General features: G+C 48.1%; 1 protein-coding gene, 2 non-coding genes and 1 pseudogene across 7 annotated transcripts in view; 3 read left to right on the forward strand and 1 right to left on the reverse strand.

The window, feature by feature from the left end:
• DHX37 (DEAH-box helicase 37) overlaps positions 1-3,683 on the forward strand; it is a 39,886-nt gene extending 36,203 nt beyond the window's left edge. For 4 of the 5 annotated variants that reach the window (XM_077159563.1, XM_077159560.1, XM_077159562.1 and 1 more), the window contains 7 exons: positions 817-989; positions 1,770-1,884; positions 2,019-2,156; positions 2,277-2,371; positions 2,467-2,540; positions 3,195-3,292; positions 3,388-3,683. In XM_077159563.1, coding sequence (XP_077015678.1) covers positions 817-989; positions 1,770-1,884; positions 2,019-2,156; positions 2,277-2,371; positions 2,467-2,540; positions 3,195-3,292; positions 3,388-3,473 — 779 coding nt within the window. In that variant the 3' untranslated portion in view covers positions 3,474-3,683. Of the gene's footprint in view, positions 1-816; positions 990-1,769; positions 1,885-2,018; positions 2,157-2,276; positions 2,372-2,466; positions 2,541-3,194; positions 3,293-3,387 lie in introns of those variants that run through there. The other variant, XM_077159564.1, reaches the window with a different exon arrangement.
• A 5,827-nt stretch (positions 3,684-9,510) lies between these two features.
• TRNAA-UGC (transfer RNA alanine (anticodon UGC)) lies at positions 9,511-9,582 on the reverse strand. Its single transcript has one exon. It is a non-coding gene; the product is annotated as a tRNA-Ala (tRNA).
• A 271-nt stretch (positions 9,583-9,853) lies between these two features.
• TRNAD-GUC (transfer RNA aspartic acid (anticodon GUC)) lies at positions 9,854-9,925 on the forward strand. Its single transcript has one exon. It is a non-coding gene; the product is annotated as a tRNA-Asp (tRNA).
• Positions 9,926-15,404: 5,479 nt separating this feature from the next.
• LOC143682227 (MICOS complex subunit MIC27 pseudogene) lies at positions 15,405-16,785 on the forward strand (annotated as a pseudogene).
• The last annotated feature ends 723 nt before the right edge of the window (positions 16,786-17,508 follow it).

The following is a 17,508-nucleotide window of genomic DNA, read 5'->3' on the forward strand; positions in this document are numbered from 1 at the left end:
AACTAGCTTTCCTGTCAGCAGCACCCAAGATGCAGAGAGAGGTGGTCCCCACCTCGCATGCGCCCAGAGGGGTCTTCTGGGCCCAGGTCTCCCTTGCACCGATCCCGCTGCTTTCCTAGGGTTTGGCAGGGAGTGCGGGTTCCGGGTGAACAGCTTCTAGGACTCGATGCCATAGTTGACTTCCTTCTGGTTGACACATTCTCCACCTGCATCTCTTTGTTGTACTTTCTGTCCCTTGGGCTCTGGGGCTTTTCTGAGCTGTCCCCCACGGGCAGGGGTGTCTGTCAGAAGCGCATGCAGCTGCCCACAGCCGACTGTAGCTGCCTGGTGGTATCGGCTGTCAGCCCCATGGACGCGGGGCCTTTCCGTGTCTCCGCCCTGTGCACACAGTGGCCACTCTCAGGTCCACTCATGGGCCCAGAAGGCAGCTAGAGCTTTAATCACGTCTGTTTCCAGGTGGAGGGCAGGGAGGACAGTCAGCCTCCTTGTTCCTTAACGATCGTTCCCAGAAGTCCGGCCAGCTCCTTCCATGTTCATGTCATGGGCCTGAGGAGTCCCAGGGCAGCCCAGGGCTTCGCGCTCAGGGAGGAGTTGGAGGGAATGGGCATGGGCTGGGCAACTGGCAGATCTGCCCATTGTATTAGGGCTCTGCCTTTTCCTAGCAACATCAGCAAGGGGGCGAGGGGTAGGTGGCTGGGCCCGGAAGTATGTGGAATAGCACAGGGCCTTCTGGAAGGTCAGCAGTGAGAGCTAGTCCTGGACCTGGCTGTGCTGAGGCCACCCTGTGAGGTTGCTCTGCTTCCCCCCCACCCCCAGTCAACACCGTATGCCCCGAGATCGGGCTCTTTGTGGACCCCAAGATGCAGCCACCCTCTGACAGCCAGGCAACCTATCTACGGCAGATTGTGACGGCTGGCCTGGGCGACCACCTGGCCCGCCGGGTCCAGAGTGAGGAGCTGCTGGATGACAGGTGGAGGAACGCCTACAAGGTGGGCTCTGGGGGTGAGGGGAGGTATGGCACAGGTATCTCCCAGACAAGCCATGTAGCAGTTGCTGTGTCCCACGCCCCGCCCTCACCCTTGTCCCCCCCCCCCCCCATCCCTGTGCCCTTGGCCAGCCTGGATACTTGTGGCCCCTGAAAGGGCTGGGCTAGCAGGACCCTTAGGGGTCTGGTGGCCCTGTCCTGGGACACATGTCCCCGCAACCTCTGGGACCTGAGGTGGGGGCTGGGGTACAGTGGCGTCTCATCTTCCTTTGGGTTAGGCTCATTTTTCCCTCAACTTTCTTTGTAACAATTTGAGATATAATTCACATACCACAGAGTTGACCTATTTAGAAAAAGTTCAGTTGATTTTAGGATATTCACGGAGTTGTGCCACCTTACCAAAATGACTTTTGGAACATTTTCATCTCCCCACAAAGAAATCCTGTACCCATGAGGGTGCTCCCTCCACTCCCCTGGCACTGAGACCCCAGGCCTGTGCTCTGTCTGTGGAGCCGTCTCCTCCTGCTTCTGGGTTCTCCTGTGGGTGGGATCGGATGGTAGCCGTTCTTCCGTGTCTGGTGCCTCAGGGCTCGTCCATCCTTGTTGTAGCTGATGTTGTCTCCTCAGTCCTCTCCATGACTGGGGGCTGTCCCACCATACAGGTGGACACACCATGCCTGACCATCTGTTGCTAGCTGGCCTCTCTCTCCTTGGGCCCGGCATGTGGGTTCCTGGGTGCTTGGTGGCTCCTGGCCTTGTGCATTGCAGCGTCTTCTCTCTGCAGACACCACTCCTCGATGATCCTGTCTTCATCCACCCCAGTTCTGTCCTTTTCAAGGAGCTTCCCGAGTTTGTGGTCTACCAGGAAATAGTGGAAACCACCAAGATGTACATGAAAGGTAAGGTGGCTGGTGGCCAGCCCGGCCTAGAGGCTGCCAGCATCCCCTTATGAGGGCCGGGACCTTGCTGGGGAGGTGACAGGAGGCCCTGTCCCCGTGGTGCTCCCTCACCTCAGCTGCTGCCTGTGCCCCAGGTGTCTCGGCTGTGGAGATGCAGTGGATCCCGGCCCTCCTGCCTACCTACTGCCAGTTCAACAAACCCTTGGAGGAGCCGTCCCCTTCCTACTGTCCCGAGAGGGGCCGGGTGCTCTGCCACCGTACAAGTGTGTTCTGTAAGTGGCGGTCACACCTGGGTGGCCTGGCCCTGGTGGTCAGGGGTCGGGGTGGGCAGTGCATTGAGGCTGGGCCCAGGAACCCACCTTGCCCTTCCCTCACCGGCTTCCACCCTCCAGATCGAGTTGGCTGGCCACTCCCCGCTGTCCAGGTGGATTTTCCCGAGGGCATTGACTACTACAGACACTTTGCCCGCTTCCTGCTGGAAGGGCAGGTATGCAGCCAGGCAGCTTCCCTTGGCCTCTTTGCTTAGTGCCATGCGCAGAAGGCAAGGGGATTTCTTACCCCTTCCTTTGGCCGCTCTTCTAGGTCTTCCACCCACTGGCCTCCTACCGAAGCTGTTTGCTGTCCAACCCCAGCACAATGCTGAAGACCTGGGCCAGGTACAGCCTTTGCCTGCAAGTGGCTGGTCGGCAGGGTGGAGGAGCAGATGTTGGTGGGAGGAGCCCTAAGCCCGGGGCCCCTGCAGGCCGGCTGCCCACCCACCAGTGCCCCAGGAAGATGCCTTCCCCTTCCTGAGGCTAGCCCAGGAGGCTCACGTCCTGGACAGGGCATGGGTGCCTGCACCCACAGCACACCAACTCAGCTCCCTCAGGACCAAGCCTTCCCTGTGACCTGGGACTAGCCACTTGACTCACTCAGCAAACCCTGTGTATCCTGCTCTGTGCCCGGCCTGTTCTTGATGGTATTGGGACGCCTTCCCCATTGCCCAGCCGTGACCACCGAGTGCTGAGAGATTGACCTAAACAGAACATTATCAGTACAGGTGGCAGGGGCTGGAGGAGTAGCTCGCAGTGGGACAGGCAGTCTTGGATGGGAGTGAGCCCAGGAGCATGGGGAAGGGCCGTGTGGCCAGCTTAGAGGGCCCACAGGCAGGGCTGGAGGGGGAGATGGGGTCCCTGATGACTCCTGCGGACACCCCATGACCCTCCAAGCAGGGCTGACTTAGGGTGGAGCCCCCCTGCACCTGACTGAGCCTGGCAGTGGCTCCCACAATCTTGGTCCCCCCCAACCCTCCTGCCCCACCCACCCTGCAGGCTACAGCCCAGGACAGAGAGTCTCCTGAGAGCCCTTGTGGCCGAGAAGGCAGACTGCCGTGATGCCTTGTTGGCTGCTTGGAAGAAAAACCCCAAATGTGAGTGTGAGCAAGGGCACCCCTGGCCCAGGGGACTAGGAGAGGCCTGGACAGGCCAGTGCTGCTCTGATACCCTGTTGTCCTGCCCCTTGCAGACCTGCTGGCTGAGTACTGCGAGTGGCTCCCACAGGCCATGCACACCGACGTCGAGAAAGCCTGGCCCCCCATTACCAACTCCTGACCCCTGGGCAGCCTGCCCCTACCTGTGACTGTTCTGTGACTGTTGATTACACAGCAGAGGATTTGATCTCCATACTGCTTCCCGTTTGCAGTGGACTCTTTGGGCTATGTTTGTCGCTTGTAGAGCAGTGGCAGGGAATAATGCAGCAGGGAGCAGGAGCGCTGCAAGCCCTTTCTCCACCTCATCCCCCTCCCCACCCCTATCCCCGGCCCAGAGGCCCAGAGAGTCCGTGGAGGGACTCAGAGCGTCTGCCTGGGGTGTGCAGGAAGATCCACCTATACCTGCTGCTGGCCTGGGGCATCCCCAGCATTAAGTGGTGCACAGTCCTGTTCCATCCTCGGGACCTGGCTGGGGTGTCCCCAAATCTCCACAGCCTTCTGTGAAGGAATGACTGCTGCTACCACCTGGGGACACAGCCATAAGGGCAGGGTCTCACTCTCCCTGACCACGTCACCTTCCAGACAGGACACCTCACACTCTCGTCCCCTCTCCATGCTGCAGAGGTCGTACCTTGCAGTCAGCTGAAGAGGGGTCCCTGGGAGCTTGAACCCCCTTGTCCTCTCCCTTGTGGCAGAGGAGGAAGGAAGAGAGATACAGGTAGGTCCCTGGGGGAGAAAGAGGGCTGGGAGGGTCAGGGAGTTCCACTCTGGGCCTAGCTCCTTCCCCTCACAGACGTGCAGCTGTGATAGGAGTCACAAAATAGAAGTCTTCCTGTCCCTCTGCCCAGCGCTGGGTCCATCAGCCTCTCCCTGTGGTCAGCACCCAGGCTGCCACCTTGCACTCCTCACTCCTGGAGAACCATTTGCCAATACCCTGGCAGGATCTCCACGTGCCTTAGCCCAGGGCCCTTCCCACTGCACACCCCTGGGGGTCCAGGTGGCGCCGAGGCTGCGACAGCCCACATGCTCGTGGTGCTTGACCCACCTGCAATTGGGGAAAAAGTGAATTCCTTGCTAAAAAATTGGGAGATTTTCGTCTCCCAAATCCTGATCTCCAGCCTTTCTAGAAAACTCAAACACACAAGTGCTGGCAGCTCTGCTGTGAGGGGAACAGAGACACAGTTCAATTCCCATCCCTCTCCCTGGCTCCCCTGTCCCTCCATCCTGTGGATGCTCAGCAGTCAGGGAAGAAAACGTTGCAATTAGTTCTATTTTTTTAATATAATTTTTTTTATTGATCTGTAATTAATATGCCATAAAATTCACATTTTTAAAGTATACATAGTATATTCAGAGTTGTATAACCCTCACCACTATCTAATCCCAAAACATTTTCCTGATCCCGAAAACAAGCTCCAGGCCCTTTGGCAGTCACCCCTCCCCATTTCCCCCATTCCCTGGCCCTGCAACCACCAGCGTACTTCTCTGGAGCTGTCCGCTCTGGGGGTTTCACATGATCACATGTCATCATGCAGTACACGGCTCCCGTGTCTGGCATCTTTCACCTGGCAGAATACTGCGGAGGTCCATCCATGTTGTCGCTGTATCCACACTTCATGCCTTTTTGTGGCCAAAGCATGCCCCATACAACCGGCCCCTCTGCACCCTCCGCCCTGGGCACCAAGCCTAGTGATGGGGGCTCCTCCGCCCGCTCACACTCCTGCCTCCCCTACACGAGAGTGTACAGATGTTTAGAGGAAAATTGTGAAGAGGATTTGTGAGGAGGCGGGAAAAGGCATTTAAAGCAAGATAGAGATTCCAGGAGCTGTAAGAGGAAAAGATGTTTGACCTCATAGAAATGTTTAATTGATATGGAAAATGATATAAACAAAGTTGAAAGACAAAAAAATAGTTAAGGGGAGATATTGCAAAACATGACCCATCGTGTATGGAAATCGTGCAGAAAGTTCAGAGTTCCCACCTCCCGCCCCCCCCACACACGTGTTCTCTGTTATCATTTCGCATCAGTACAAAAATCGATTTTTACAACTGATAACCAACATGGTGGCTATTATTAGCTAGACTAGTTTATGGTTTACCTTAGGGGTCACTTTCATGTGTATTGTCCATGGGTTATTTTGTTTTTTATTTTGATTGTACTAACATATATACAAGTATAAAATTTCCCATCTTCACCACTTCCAAGTATGCAATTCAGTGGCGATAATTACATTCACAGGGTTATGCGGCTATCCCCACCATCCGTTACCAAAATTTGCCATCACTCTGCATAGAAGCTGTAGCTGCTAAGCATTAATTCCCCATTCCCTACCCCCACCTTGGCCCCTGGTAACCTGTATTCTGATTTCCAAATGTTAGCTAGAAATAGCTATTTTAAAAATGAAAATGCCCAGACTCTTTAGCCCTGTGGTGCTGAATATGGAAATCTAGCCCTTAGAAACACAGGGCAAGGGTCACCTCTGTTCCCAGACATGTCACCTGAGTGCTCAAATGAAGTGTGGCTCACTTTTAGAACCGAGTTGAATCTATTTATTGTATTTATTGACCTGGAGAGGTTCCCGTGAGAGGTCATGAAAGAAAAAGCAAGTTGTGAGGAAGCACAGTTCCACATGAATAAAAATAAGCCTACTTGGGCCCTGTGTCTTGTTGCTGCTGTATGGGATGGAAATGGCTATTAGGTCTCCTTGCCTGGTGCGGTTGGGGCAGGTGGGGCTGTGGAGGGGCAGATAGAAGAACAAAGGGAAGAGAGGACATTGAGGTAATTGGAGACGAGTGGGAAGATAGAAGTAGCGGGCATTCGGTCCACGTTGTGCTGGTTTGAATCTATTATGTATCCCAGAAAAGCCACGTTTTAATCCTGATCCAGTCTTGTCAGGGCAGCCCTTTCTTTTAACCCTAATTTGATATTGTAGGGCAGAAATTTATGACTAGATTATCTCCACAGAGATGTGACCTGCCCAATAGTGAGTGTGACCTTTTGATTAGTTGGAGATGTGGCTCCATTCACTCCAGGTAGGTCTTGATTAATTTGCTGGAGTCCTTTAAAAGAGGAAACATTTTGGAGAGAGCTCAGAAACAGATTCCGACACTTGGAGAACCGAGGCACGGATGTTTGGAGATGCTTAGTGCCTAGCAGATGTCACCGAGATGTTAAGCAAGCCAGATCCTGGAGAGAGCCAAGGGAAGCCAAGAGATGAAGGCCAGCCCCAGAGAAGCAAAGTGAGGAACCCCCACAGGAACAGAGGCTGGAAGCAATGGACCCCAGGAACCAGAGACCAGCAGATGCCAGCGACGTGGCATCCTCCCTGACAGGTGTTCCAGGCCCATTGGCCTTTCTTGAATTGAGGTATCTTTCCCTGGATGCCTTAATTTGGACATTTTTATAGGCTTAGAACGATATACTTGCAACTTATTAAATTCCCTTTTTTAAAAGCTGCCCCATTTCTGGTATATTGCATTCTGCCATCTTAACAAAATTTGCTATTGATGATAGCAAAACTGGAGAGGATAGCAGTTTGGCTTGGGAGGGTTGGTTATTGTAATTTATGTACAAATATATCACGAATACTTCACAGTTCTATGCAGTAATTGTGTAGTCATGGAAGCAATATGGAGGCAAAACTGGCCATCATGACACTACCCAGTTACGTGCTGTGCAGAAAAGAGTCACCACGCTGTGCCTAGCAGTTGCTGCTCTCCTTGCAAAGGCCTGCTTCCAAGGTGGGCCGTTGGCTGATGTGCTGGTTTGGAGCTGTTAAATGCCCTGGAAAGGCCATGTTCTTTAGTCCATTCTGTGGGGGCAGATCTATTGTGGGTGGGACCTTTGGGGTAGGTTGTTTCCATGGAGATGTGATCCCACCCCCTCAAAGTGGTCTTAACCCTTTTACTAGAGCACTTTATGAGAGGATAAAGACAGTTTTGGAGAGCAGAGGGAGAAAAACGCCCTGAAGATGCTAAGAGGAGACCCACAGGACACAGAGAGCCCATAGGTGTCCCTGGAGAAGCAAGTAAGGACACATGGAGCCCAAAAGCAATGGAACCCAGAAGCGAAGGGCCAGCAGATGCCATCCATGCCACAGAGGAACCCCAATGCCATTGACCCTTCTTCAGTCAGAGTATCTTGTTGATGCCTTAATTTGGGTAATTCCATGACTTTAGGATTGTAACTTGTGGCTTAATAAATCCCTGTTAAAAGTCGACCCATTTCTGGTATGTTGCATTTGGGCAGCTTTAGCAAACCAAAACAGAAGCAGCTGGCATCCGAGGACTGGGTGTAGGAAGGTCCCCATTCCCTCCCTGATGGGGGTGACTCACTGCACCTAGACCATTTGTACAAGGTGGTTTCTGCTGAGCCCCTGCACCTTTTGGTGCCCACCAGGCAGGGGTGTGTCAGCCTCCTGGGGCTGGGAGCGGAGGACCTCCAGCTGCATGTCTTCAGACAAACACTGTCTTGGTCCTGAAGACCACATGTCTGAACTCCATGTGTAGGCAGAGACAGGCCCCCTTTGAGACCAATGAGGGAGGCTCCTGTGTGACCTCTTCCCGCCTGGTTTTGGGTGGCTGTCCTTGTCACATCACCACACTCTGCCGTCCCCTCTGCGTGTGGCCTTCTCCCAGATATCTGTGCCCACATTCCCCCTTCTTACTGGGACAATAGCCATATCGGATTCAGTGTCCATTCTACTCTAGTTTGCCCTTTTCTTAATCATACACTATTTCCAGATAACGTCAGGGCACGGGGCTGGGAGTGGTCAGAGCCTGAGTGTCCCGTTTTGTTTTGCTTTTCTCCGCCCTTCCCAGCCAGCCTTTGTCAGTTCCTCCCAGGCTCACTCCTTAAGTGACAAAAATTTTTAACAATTTTACTCTATATTTTTTCAATTTTATTTAAAATTTTTCAAAATCGACACTCTATACCCACCAAACAATAACTCCCCTTTCCCCTCTCTTTCCACCCTCTGCTAACCTCTAATTTCCTGTCTCTGCCAATGTGCTAGTTCCAGTATTTCATACAGGTGGCACCACACATTTGTCCTTAGGGACACACAATTCAAGCCATGACGAGACGCCTACTGACCAGCCCCCAGTGAGAACGCTGGGCAAAATCAAAGGTCTTCTCTGGGCCGAGGGCCACAGCACGCTGCGGGCGTTTCAGGGCGGGGGTCGGGGAGCTGTGTGGCCCCTGGGAGGGAGAGCGGACGGAAGCCCTCCCGTGGGCCCCCCAGCCCCGCCTGCATTTTCCTTTGCGATTGGGCTGCGTAGCCCCACCGCATCGCTGCTAGAGAACCCGCCCTGCGCGGGCATGTGCGTGGGCAGCCGAAAGAGGCCAAGGCTGCCCCCGCCCCCGCCCTCGTGCACGTGTTCAGCTTTCGCGGCTCAGTCCATCTGCCGCCGCCGCCGTCACGCCAGGCGTGCTGGAGAGCTGCGCCCAAGCCGCTCTCTCTTCCCTGCAAGTTCTATCGGCTCCATCGCTGGGGTTTGTCCAGAATTCCCTCGTTCTCCACACCTCCCCTGCCGCCACCCTGGGCGAACCTCCACCCTGCCGGCCCGCGGGCTGTTCTCTAAGGCAGCAGGAGGGAGCCTTTGAAATCCAAGTCAGGTCATGGGGCTTCCTCTGAGCCGAGCAGCCCAAGTGGCCTCCGGACAAGGCTCAAATGCCCCGCGCCCTCCGTCGCCAAGCTCTGCGTCCCGGGCTCTCTGCCGCGCGAACACGCCGCCTTCACGTCCCAGCCACAGGGCCTTTGCACTGCCCGCGCTACCCGGCGTGCTGTTTGCGGGTCTGAGAGTCCTTCCTCCCCTGACCGCTCATCTAAAGCAGCCCTCGCCCCCGGCGGCCTCAAGTTCGTCACTTTTAATATCTTCATAAAATTTATCACTACTGCCCATTTTAGTTCCCTGGACTAGAATGTGAAGTTCAAGGAGGATTAAAAACCTCACCTACCATGGGTACCACGGTTCTTGGCCCTTTACCCAGGAACAAAGTGCTCCTCGCGGGCACAGTACTCAGCATAAGGCGCTCTGGCGTAGAGTGTTTGTTTGACCCGCATAGGCACCCCCGAGGGGTGCAGGGTTCGGGAACCTGTGACCCCCGAGGGGTGCAGGGTTCGGGAACCTGTGACCAGAGACTGGGGACGAAAAGGTGGAGATGCCGGGGATTGAACCCGGGGCCTCATACATGCAAAGCATGCGCTCTACCACTGAGCTACATCCCCTACCCTCTCACAACTGTCCCTTAGTTTTTTGGAGTGATTTCCAGGGAAGGAACGTGCAAGAAAAGTCGCCTTGCCCTTGCTGGCGCCTCTCCTCTCTTCTGAGTGCTGCGCGCCCGCAGCCATCCCCGGTGGCCTTCCCCGCTGGCCGGAGCTCGGAAGCCAGGAGCGGCCGTCATCGCAGCTATGGCCACCCGGTCCGAAGGAGATCAGATGGAGAACCCGAGGGCTTCAGGCTTTATAAAGCCACCCAGAGGATAGGTGGCAGCGCGAGTCCTCGTTAGTATAGTGGTGAGTATCCCCGCCTGTCACGCGGGAGACCGGGGTTCGATTCCCCGACGGGGAGACGAAGGTGTGTTTTGTTGAGGGCGCCAACGCAAGACGGCTTATCGCCTTCCTGACTGGAAAACGGGATCGAGGGCACCTCCGCCGAGGCGTCTTCTCCCGGGACATGTCTGACCAGCAAAGGCGCCTTCGCCGCCCGCGCCCGGAGGCCCGTCTCCCCGGAGGCTGCGGCGTGGCCGGGGGCTGCTGACCGTCCCCTCGGCGGAGAAGAGGGGGTCGGGGCCGAGAGGACCCCTTCGGCTTTCCATTTTGTTCCTTTCGAGCTGTTTGGATTTTATTTTTCTTCCGTCCCTCCTTCGTCTCTCTCTGCCTCCTTCCTTTCTCCCTCTCGCTCGCCTTGTTTTCTTTATTACGTTATTGTATTTTTTAAAATCAAAATAATACACTTCATAGTTTTAAGAAATCAAATACAACTCCCAAATTTTAATGAACACCAGCCGTGGGAAGTCCCTGCCCAACTCCCTTGCCTCTAATCTATTATAATTTTTAATGTTATATGTATTCCTTTTTATTTTCTTTAAAGATCAGCAGGATTTATATGGGCAAAGAGACTACTGACCTTTCTTTCTCTCCCTCCCTCCCTCCCTCCCTCTTTTATTCTTTATAGTTCTGTGTATTTAATTGCAACCCTGAAACTACTGAAACTTCCATCCACTAACCTGGGGCCATGGACCCTCCCTCTTTCTTTTACATAGAAGACAAAAATCAACTTCGACTCTCCCCACCTTGTGCAAAATTAACTTCCAGATGTATTAAAAAGGTATAGTTATGTATTATTTTTATTATTATTAAAAAGGTATATTTATTAATAAACTATCCATTACAGGTATTTTGGTAATCATTCATATGTACTATCTTGTGTAAATAGTACAATAATGTTGCTAGGCGTACCCAATTTCCTTCATCTATCTCCATACTCTATTCTTAGGTAGTACAATCTATTGCCTTTTTAACAGAAAAAAGTCTGTTGAAACTTTGCATCCTATATAAATTTTTCTTTATATTCACATATATGAAATCCTCATTTAAAAATGAATTTGAGGTAGGGAAAAGTTATTTCAATGGCTTGACTTACCAGAAGTAAAGGCAGTTTTATTTTAAGTACATCTCTATGACAAAAACATTGTAATGCTGTAAAGTAAAACTAGAATTTATGTATAATATAATCTAATGAAGATGCTGAGATGTTGGTGTAAAGTGAGTACTTTCTATCTTCTACTGGCTATAATTTATTGATGAGCTTTTTGAGTTCTGACTGCCAAGGCAAGGCAGAGGTGAACTCCAATTATTTTGAAAAAACATATAAAGTCAGGTTTAACTGTTGATTTAAGAAGCCTACTTTATTATTTCTATCTCAAGACCATTTGTATGCTGTTGAAATAGAAAAAAAAAGTGCAATAGTTTACTTTAGAGATTGTAATTGATTTGTGTCATATAACATATGTGATGGGTGGGTTCTGGCGTCAACTTGGCCAAGTGATGATGCCCAATGGTCTGGTCAGGCAAGCACTGGCTGACCATTGCTACAAGGATATTTTGTGGCTGGTTGATAAACCAGAAGGCTGGTGTATTAGAGCATCAGTCAGTTTATTGCACCTGTGGCTGTTTACATCTGTGATCAACTAAGGCACATCTCCAACCCACAACATAATCCAATCACTTGCATACTCTCAGACTTTTCCTTCTAGCTACTCCAGGATATAGGAAACTAGAAGGAATAGATACTTTATCATCACAATTGACTTTTTTTTCTTTTTTGTGATAAATGACATATATACAAAAAAGCTGTAAATTTCAAAGCACAGCACCATTAGTTGTAGAACAGATTTCAGATTTCAGTTGTAGAACAGATTGCAAAGCACAGCACAATTAGTTATAGAACAGACTCCATAATTTTAGGTTTTTGCTTCTAGCAGCTCTAAGATACTGGAGACTAGAAGAAACATCACTCCCGTGATCCAGCAATCATATTTGTTTGTTAAATCCTACCTTCTCTGTATAACTCCACCATCACCCTTGATCTTTTTATCCCACTCTGTAAGGGTATTTGGGCTATGGCCATTCTAATTTTTCACATTGGAAGGGGCTGTCAATAATGTAGGGTAGGAAGGTGGAACTAGCTGATGTTCTGGAGAGGCTGGACCCTCTAGGTTTCAGGGCTTACTGGCCCAGGGACCCATCTGGAGGTTGGAGGTTTCTGGAAAGTTACCCTAGTGCATGAAGCTTTTGTTGAATCTTATATATTGCCCTAGGTGTTCTTTAGAATTGGCTGGAATGGTTTTGGTTGGGGTTTGGCAACTTATGATAGGTAGCAATGTTTAACTGCAGCGTGTGTAAAAGCAACCTCCAGAGTAGCCTCTCAACTCTGAACGCTCTCTGCCACTAATACTTTATTAGTTACACTTCTTTTCTCCTTTTGGTCAGGATGGAATTGTTGATCCTATGGCCGGATTCATCCCTGGGAGTCATCTCCTACACCGCCAGGAAGACTTTCCCCCCTGGATGTCATGTCCCATGTGGCAGGGAGGGCAATGATTTCACTTGCAGAGTTGGGCTTAGAGAGAGTGAGGCCACATCTGAGCAACAAAAGAGGTCCTCCAGAAGTAACTCTTAGGCACACCTGTAGGTAGGCTAAGCTTCTCTGCTACATGCATAAGCTTCACAAGAGCAAGCGTCAAAATCAAGGGCTTGGCCTATTGACTTGGGTGTCCCCAGTGTTTAACATGGTATCAGGGGATTCCCTGATGGTAAAGTTTAATAGTTTCATATTTTTTCTCCCACCCCTCAAGGGACTTTGCCAATACCTTTTGATTATCTGCTTAATATTTTCTAGGATATATCCAGGGATTACATTAAACTATACAGCAAAGGCCTTCATTCTTTTTCTGGGCTGTGTTTCAATTGCTTAAGTGAGCTAGCCAGACAGGTTGAGGTTAGATTATGTGTTACAGAAAATTTAAGTTCCAGACAAAATAAACCTTTCTTCCTTTGGTCTCAAACAGTAGGTGCAGTTCTAAAATGTAGACAAATGTCTTCCTTACCCCTGTGTTCTGAATTACCTTAATCCCGACCTGATCGGCTTTATTCTTATCTCTAAATACCAGGTTATAGATATATAAAACAGCCTCTCAAAATCCAGAAATAATAGTTACTGCTGTGGACTAAATGTGTCTGCTATAAAAGCTTATAATCTTGGCCCCTGTTTTCTTATAAGAATTTTCTGAAGGAGACTGTACAATAATTCTTCTTTTGTTTCTCCCTTATTTTGACTCAAATGTCCCACAGGTTCATTCACATCATTGCATGCCTGACGATTTTGTTTCCTTTTTTGTAGCAGCACAATATTCAATCATATGTACACACCATCGTTCGCTAATCTACCTCTCAGTCAGTGCAGCTTTCAGCCACCTGCATTCATTGGGCATCACGTATAATGCCCAAAGCCCACAGTCCATCAACAGTCTCAATTTTAGATAATTTCATTGTTTCCGACAACAATGTGTGTTTAGACCCTTGCGAAATAGGAAATCTAAACTTCCCCTTAACTCTTGTCCCTCCCCCATTATTTACCTCTGCTGCTGCTGTGGTACTGTTGATGTTTTCTGTTAAACATAGCCCATAGCATGCAATAGCAGTTCTCCCCCTGTACCCTGGACTTAAGCACCCTTTGTACAAACAAATTATACCTTTGAAGTAGTTCTTGTGAGAACTAATTTCTATTTCTAGTGTTAATCGGTGGGACACATAGGTCTATATAACCCCTTTTGTTCACTTTCAATATGGTAATATTACTTATAGACCCACTAGAGAACCGCCTTCACTCCTATCTATTCCCTTACATTGGAGTTCAACCTCATTAGCTAACGGTTCACCCATCTCTAACTTCTGTGTGTCTCTAGGTCCCCTATATTCTGTATTATAAGCCTCTGATTTTACCTTTACCAGGTCATAAAAGTGGAGTCACACAGTATCTATTGTTAAAAAGGCATAGTTTTTTTTGGTTTCTTTTTTTAATTTTTTATTAATTAAAAAAATTACAAGAAACACAAACATTCCCAACACATACACTCAACAATTCACAATATCATCACATAGTTGCATATTCATCATCATGATCATTTCCCAGAACATTAGCATCAATTCAGAAAAGAAATAAAAAGACAACAGAAAAATATAACAAACAGAAGAAAAAAAAATTTTACATGCCATACCCCTTACTGATCCCTTTCATTGATCACTAGCATTTCAAACTAAATCTATTTTAACATTTGTTCCCCCTATTATTTACTTTTTATTCCATATGTTCTACTCATCTGTTGACAAGGTAGATAAAAGGAGCATCAGACACAAGGTTTTCACAATCACACAGTCACATTGTGAAAGCTATATCATTATTCAATCATCATCAAGAAACATGGCTACTGGAACACAGCTCTACATTTTCAGGCAGTTCCCTCCAGCCTCTCCATTACATCTTGGATAACAAGGTGATATCTACTTAATGCATAAGAATAACCTCCAGGATAAAGTCTCGACTCTGTTTGGAATCTCTCAGCCATTGCCACTTTGTCTCATTTTACTCTTCCCCCTTTTGGTCGAGAAGGTTTTCTCAATCCCTTGATGCTGGGTCTCAGCTCATTCTAGAGTTTTTCTCAATCCCTTGATGCTGAATCTCAGCTCATTCTGGGATTTCTGTCCCACGCTGCCAGGAAGATCCACTTCCCTGCCAGGAAGATCCCTGGTAGTCATGTCCCACGTAGACAGGGGAAGGGTGGTGAGTCTGCTTGCTGTGTTGGCTGGAGAGAGAGGCCACATCTGAGCAACGAAAGAGGTTCTCTTGGGGGTGACTCTTAGGCTTAATTTTAAGTAGGCTTGACCTATCCCCTGTGGGGTTAAGTTTCATATGAACAAACCCCAAGACTGGGGGCTCAGCCTATAGCTTTGGTTGTCCACACTGCTTGTGAGAATATCAAGAATTCAACTTGGGGAAGTTGAGCTTCCCCCCGTTCTCACCACTCACTGAAGGGGACTTTGCAAATACTTTTCCACTCACTGATCAAATCACCATAGTTATTTTTAAAAGCAAAAGAAATGAAACTCTAAGTACAAAAGCACATCAAACAACCAGTCAGGTCTTACAAGCATTCAGGGAATCCAGAAACCTTGCCAGACGTCCCTGGAAGACCGAAGATGTCCTTTCTTCACTGCAAGTCTTCAAGTACTGTCTTTGTAAACCTGACCATGCACTACTTTGTTACATATAGAAAGTGTTTTTAAAAATGCTGGCAAAGGAGCAATATCATTGTCATGGAAATAATGCATTCAAATCACTAAGAAAAATCCTAAAATGCCAATAGATCACAAGCAACAGGCAATGGAATCGCTGAAAAGGAAGAGGGATTGGTTCAGAAAATTCAAGGAAAGCATTTGCACATACAATATTTAAATAAAGGAAAGTAAAACATAAGTTACCGATAAAAACTTGGGCAGCGAGGGTCATAGACGTGTCAACCATTACGATGCGAAAGCTGACAACCATGCCTGCAGGTCCGATATGCACATCTATAGGTGTGTGTGCAGGCAAAGAAGAGGAACCCAAAAAGCTGCTAGTAAAAACAGAGCAGCTCCCCATGTATACTGCACCACCTCTCCAATCTAAATATGTTGAAGAGCAGCCTGGTCATTTACAGATGGGCTTTGCTTCTGTCCGCACTACAATTGGTCATTATATTAACAGGTGCACAGGCATTTATTTATTTGCAAAAAAATGGGATAATGGATGCAGTACAATTTGGAAAAGATGCGTATGTCTATCTGAAGAATCCGCCTCAAGATTTTCTTCCAAAAATTGGAGTGATTACAGTTTCAGGATTAACAGACTTGGTTTCAGCAAGAAAAGGTTCTAGGTTTAAGAAAATTGCTTATCCTCTGGGACTGGCCACTTTAGGAGCAACTGTTTGCTACCCAGTTCAGTGAGTAAAAATTGCAAAGGTAACTGGGAAAAAAGCCTATACTACAAGCCAGCAAATTTATGAAGCCATTAAATCATTTTGGACAAGAAGCAATGAAAGAGAATCTCTCCCTGAATCTAAAGAAAAAACCAAGCTAGGAAGCTATACTGATTTAGAAATACCTGCAATGACAAATCAAGTCCTGAAACACTCAGTGCCGCTGCCAGCAGACCTCCACTCTGAAACAAAGACCAGACTAAAACCAACCTCAGGTGTTACACAGTTTATGCCTGACTCCAAGCTCATGGATTTTGGGCAGTCCCACCCAGAAGATAAAGATTTGTACAGCACTAGAAGCTGAAATAGACTGCATACAGAGTCACAAGATATGTGAAGTTGCAAATAATGTTGGAAACAATCATGTAATAGGTAACTGTGATGTATAGAGTATAATCAATTAATATTTCCCTTGCATCTTCAAATGTACACTTTGACCAATCACATAAGTGATTAAGGTGCACAAATTGTGAATGTAATCCAAACAGTATTAAATGATTGATGAGGAAGCAGAGGCAGAAGATTAGAGTACTTTTGAGGGCTTTTAAAGGCATTGATGAAAGACAGAATGGAATAAAGTTATGATGAACACTGATGAAACTATAATCTAAAAGTACATGTGTGGTGTGTGTGTGTATATATATCTATATATATAGATATATATACACATACATACATACATACACATGCATATTTATACACATGCATGTATATATCTGCTCTAGCTTTTCTGAATTAGTGCCAGCTAAATTTATATACGTGGAAGGATGTTCCCCCACCTTTTGTTTTTTGGCATTTCCCAGAGCTGGAATAAAATATGCACATTTTATGGCAAAAAAAAAAAACAAACATAAGTTACCACTTTTGGCCTATATTAATAAATTGTGTTTTTTTAAAAAAGAAGCCAAGACGTATTTGGGGGACAAAGGAGTCAGACTGGGGGCAGGGAATGTTAATTGCCTCAGTCCTTTGGAATCCTGTGACTCTCACTCTCCAATTTTATAATCCCACATGCAGAGTTTTTCCTTTAACAAAACCAATCTTAAATTCAGAAGGAAAATCCTACGTACAACCTATATAGCCACAGATCAGAAGTCAGTTAAATTATTACCTATAGCCAGGTGACAGAAAAGCATGTAGCCGTTTAAATTTAAAATAAGTTTTTATGAATCCCTTCAGATGCTTTCTTTTTCTTCATAATCTTTTTTCTTAACACAGAAGAATCTATCAGAAATTATTTTTTCTTGTGTGGTGAAGAAAACATTTGAAGTTCAGTAATTCATTTTGTTAATTTAAAATAAAAGTGATATGAAACAACTCCACAAAGGATAGGTCAAGTCTACTTAAAATTTAGGTCTCAGAGTCACCCCCAAGAGAGCCTCTTTTGTTGCTCAGATGTGGCCTCTCTCTCCAGCCAACACAAGCATCTCATCTGCCCTCCCCCCGTCCACGTGGGACATGACTCCCAGGGGTGTGGACCTTCCTGGCAACGTGGGACAGAAATCCTAGAATGAGCTGAGACTCGGCATCAAGGGACTGAGAAAACCTTCTCGACTAATAGGGGGAAGAGTGAATT

Source organism: Tamandua tetradactyla, chromosome 5 (assembly GCF_023851605.1).
Source record: "Tamandua tetradactyla isolate mTamTet1 chromosome 5, mTamTet1.pri, whole genome shotgun sequence".
Lineage (NCBI taxonomy): Eukaryota > Metazoa > Chordata > Mammalia > Pilosa > Myrmecophagidae > Tamandua > Tamandua tetradactyla.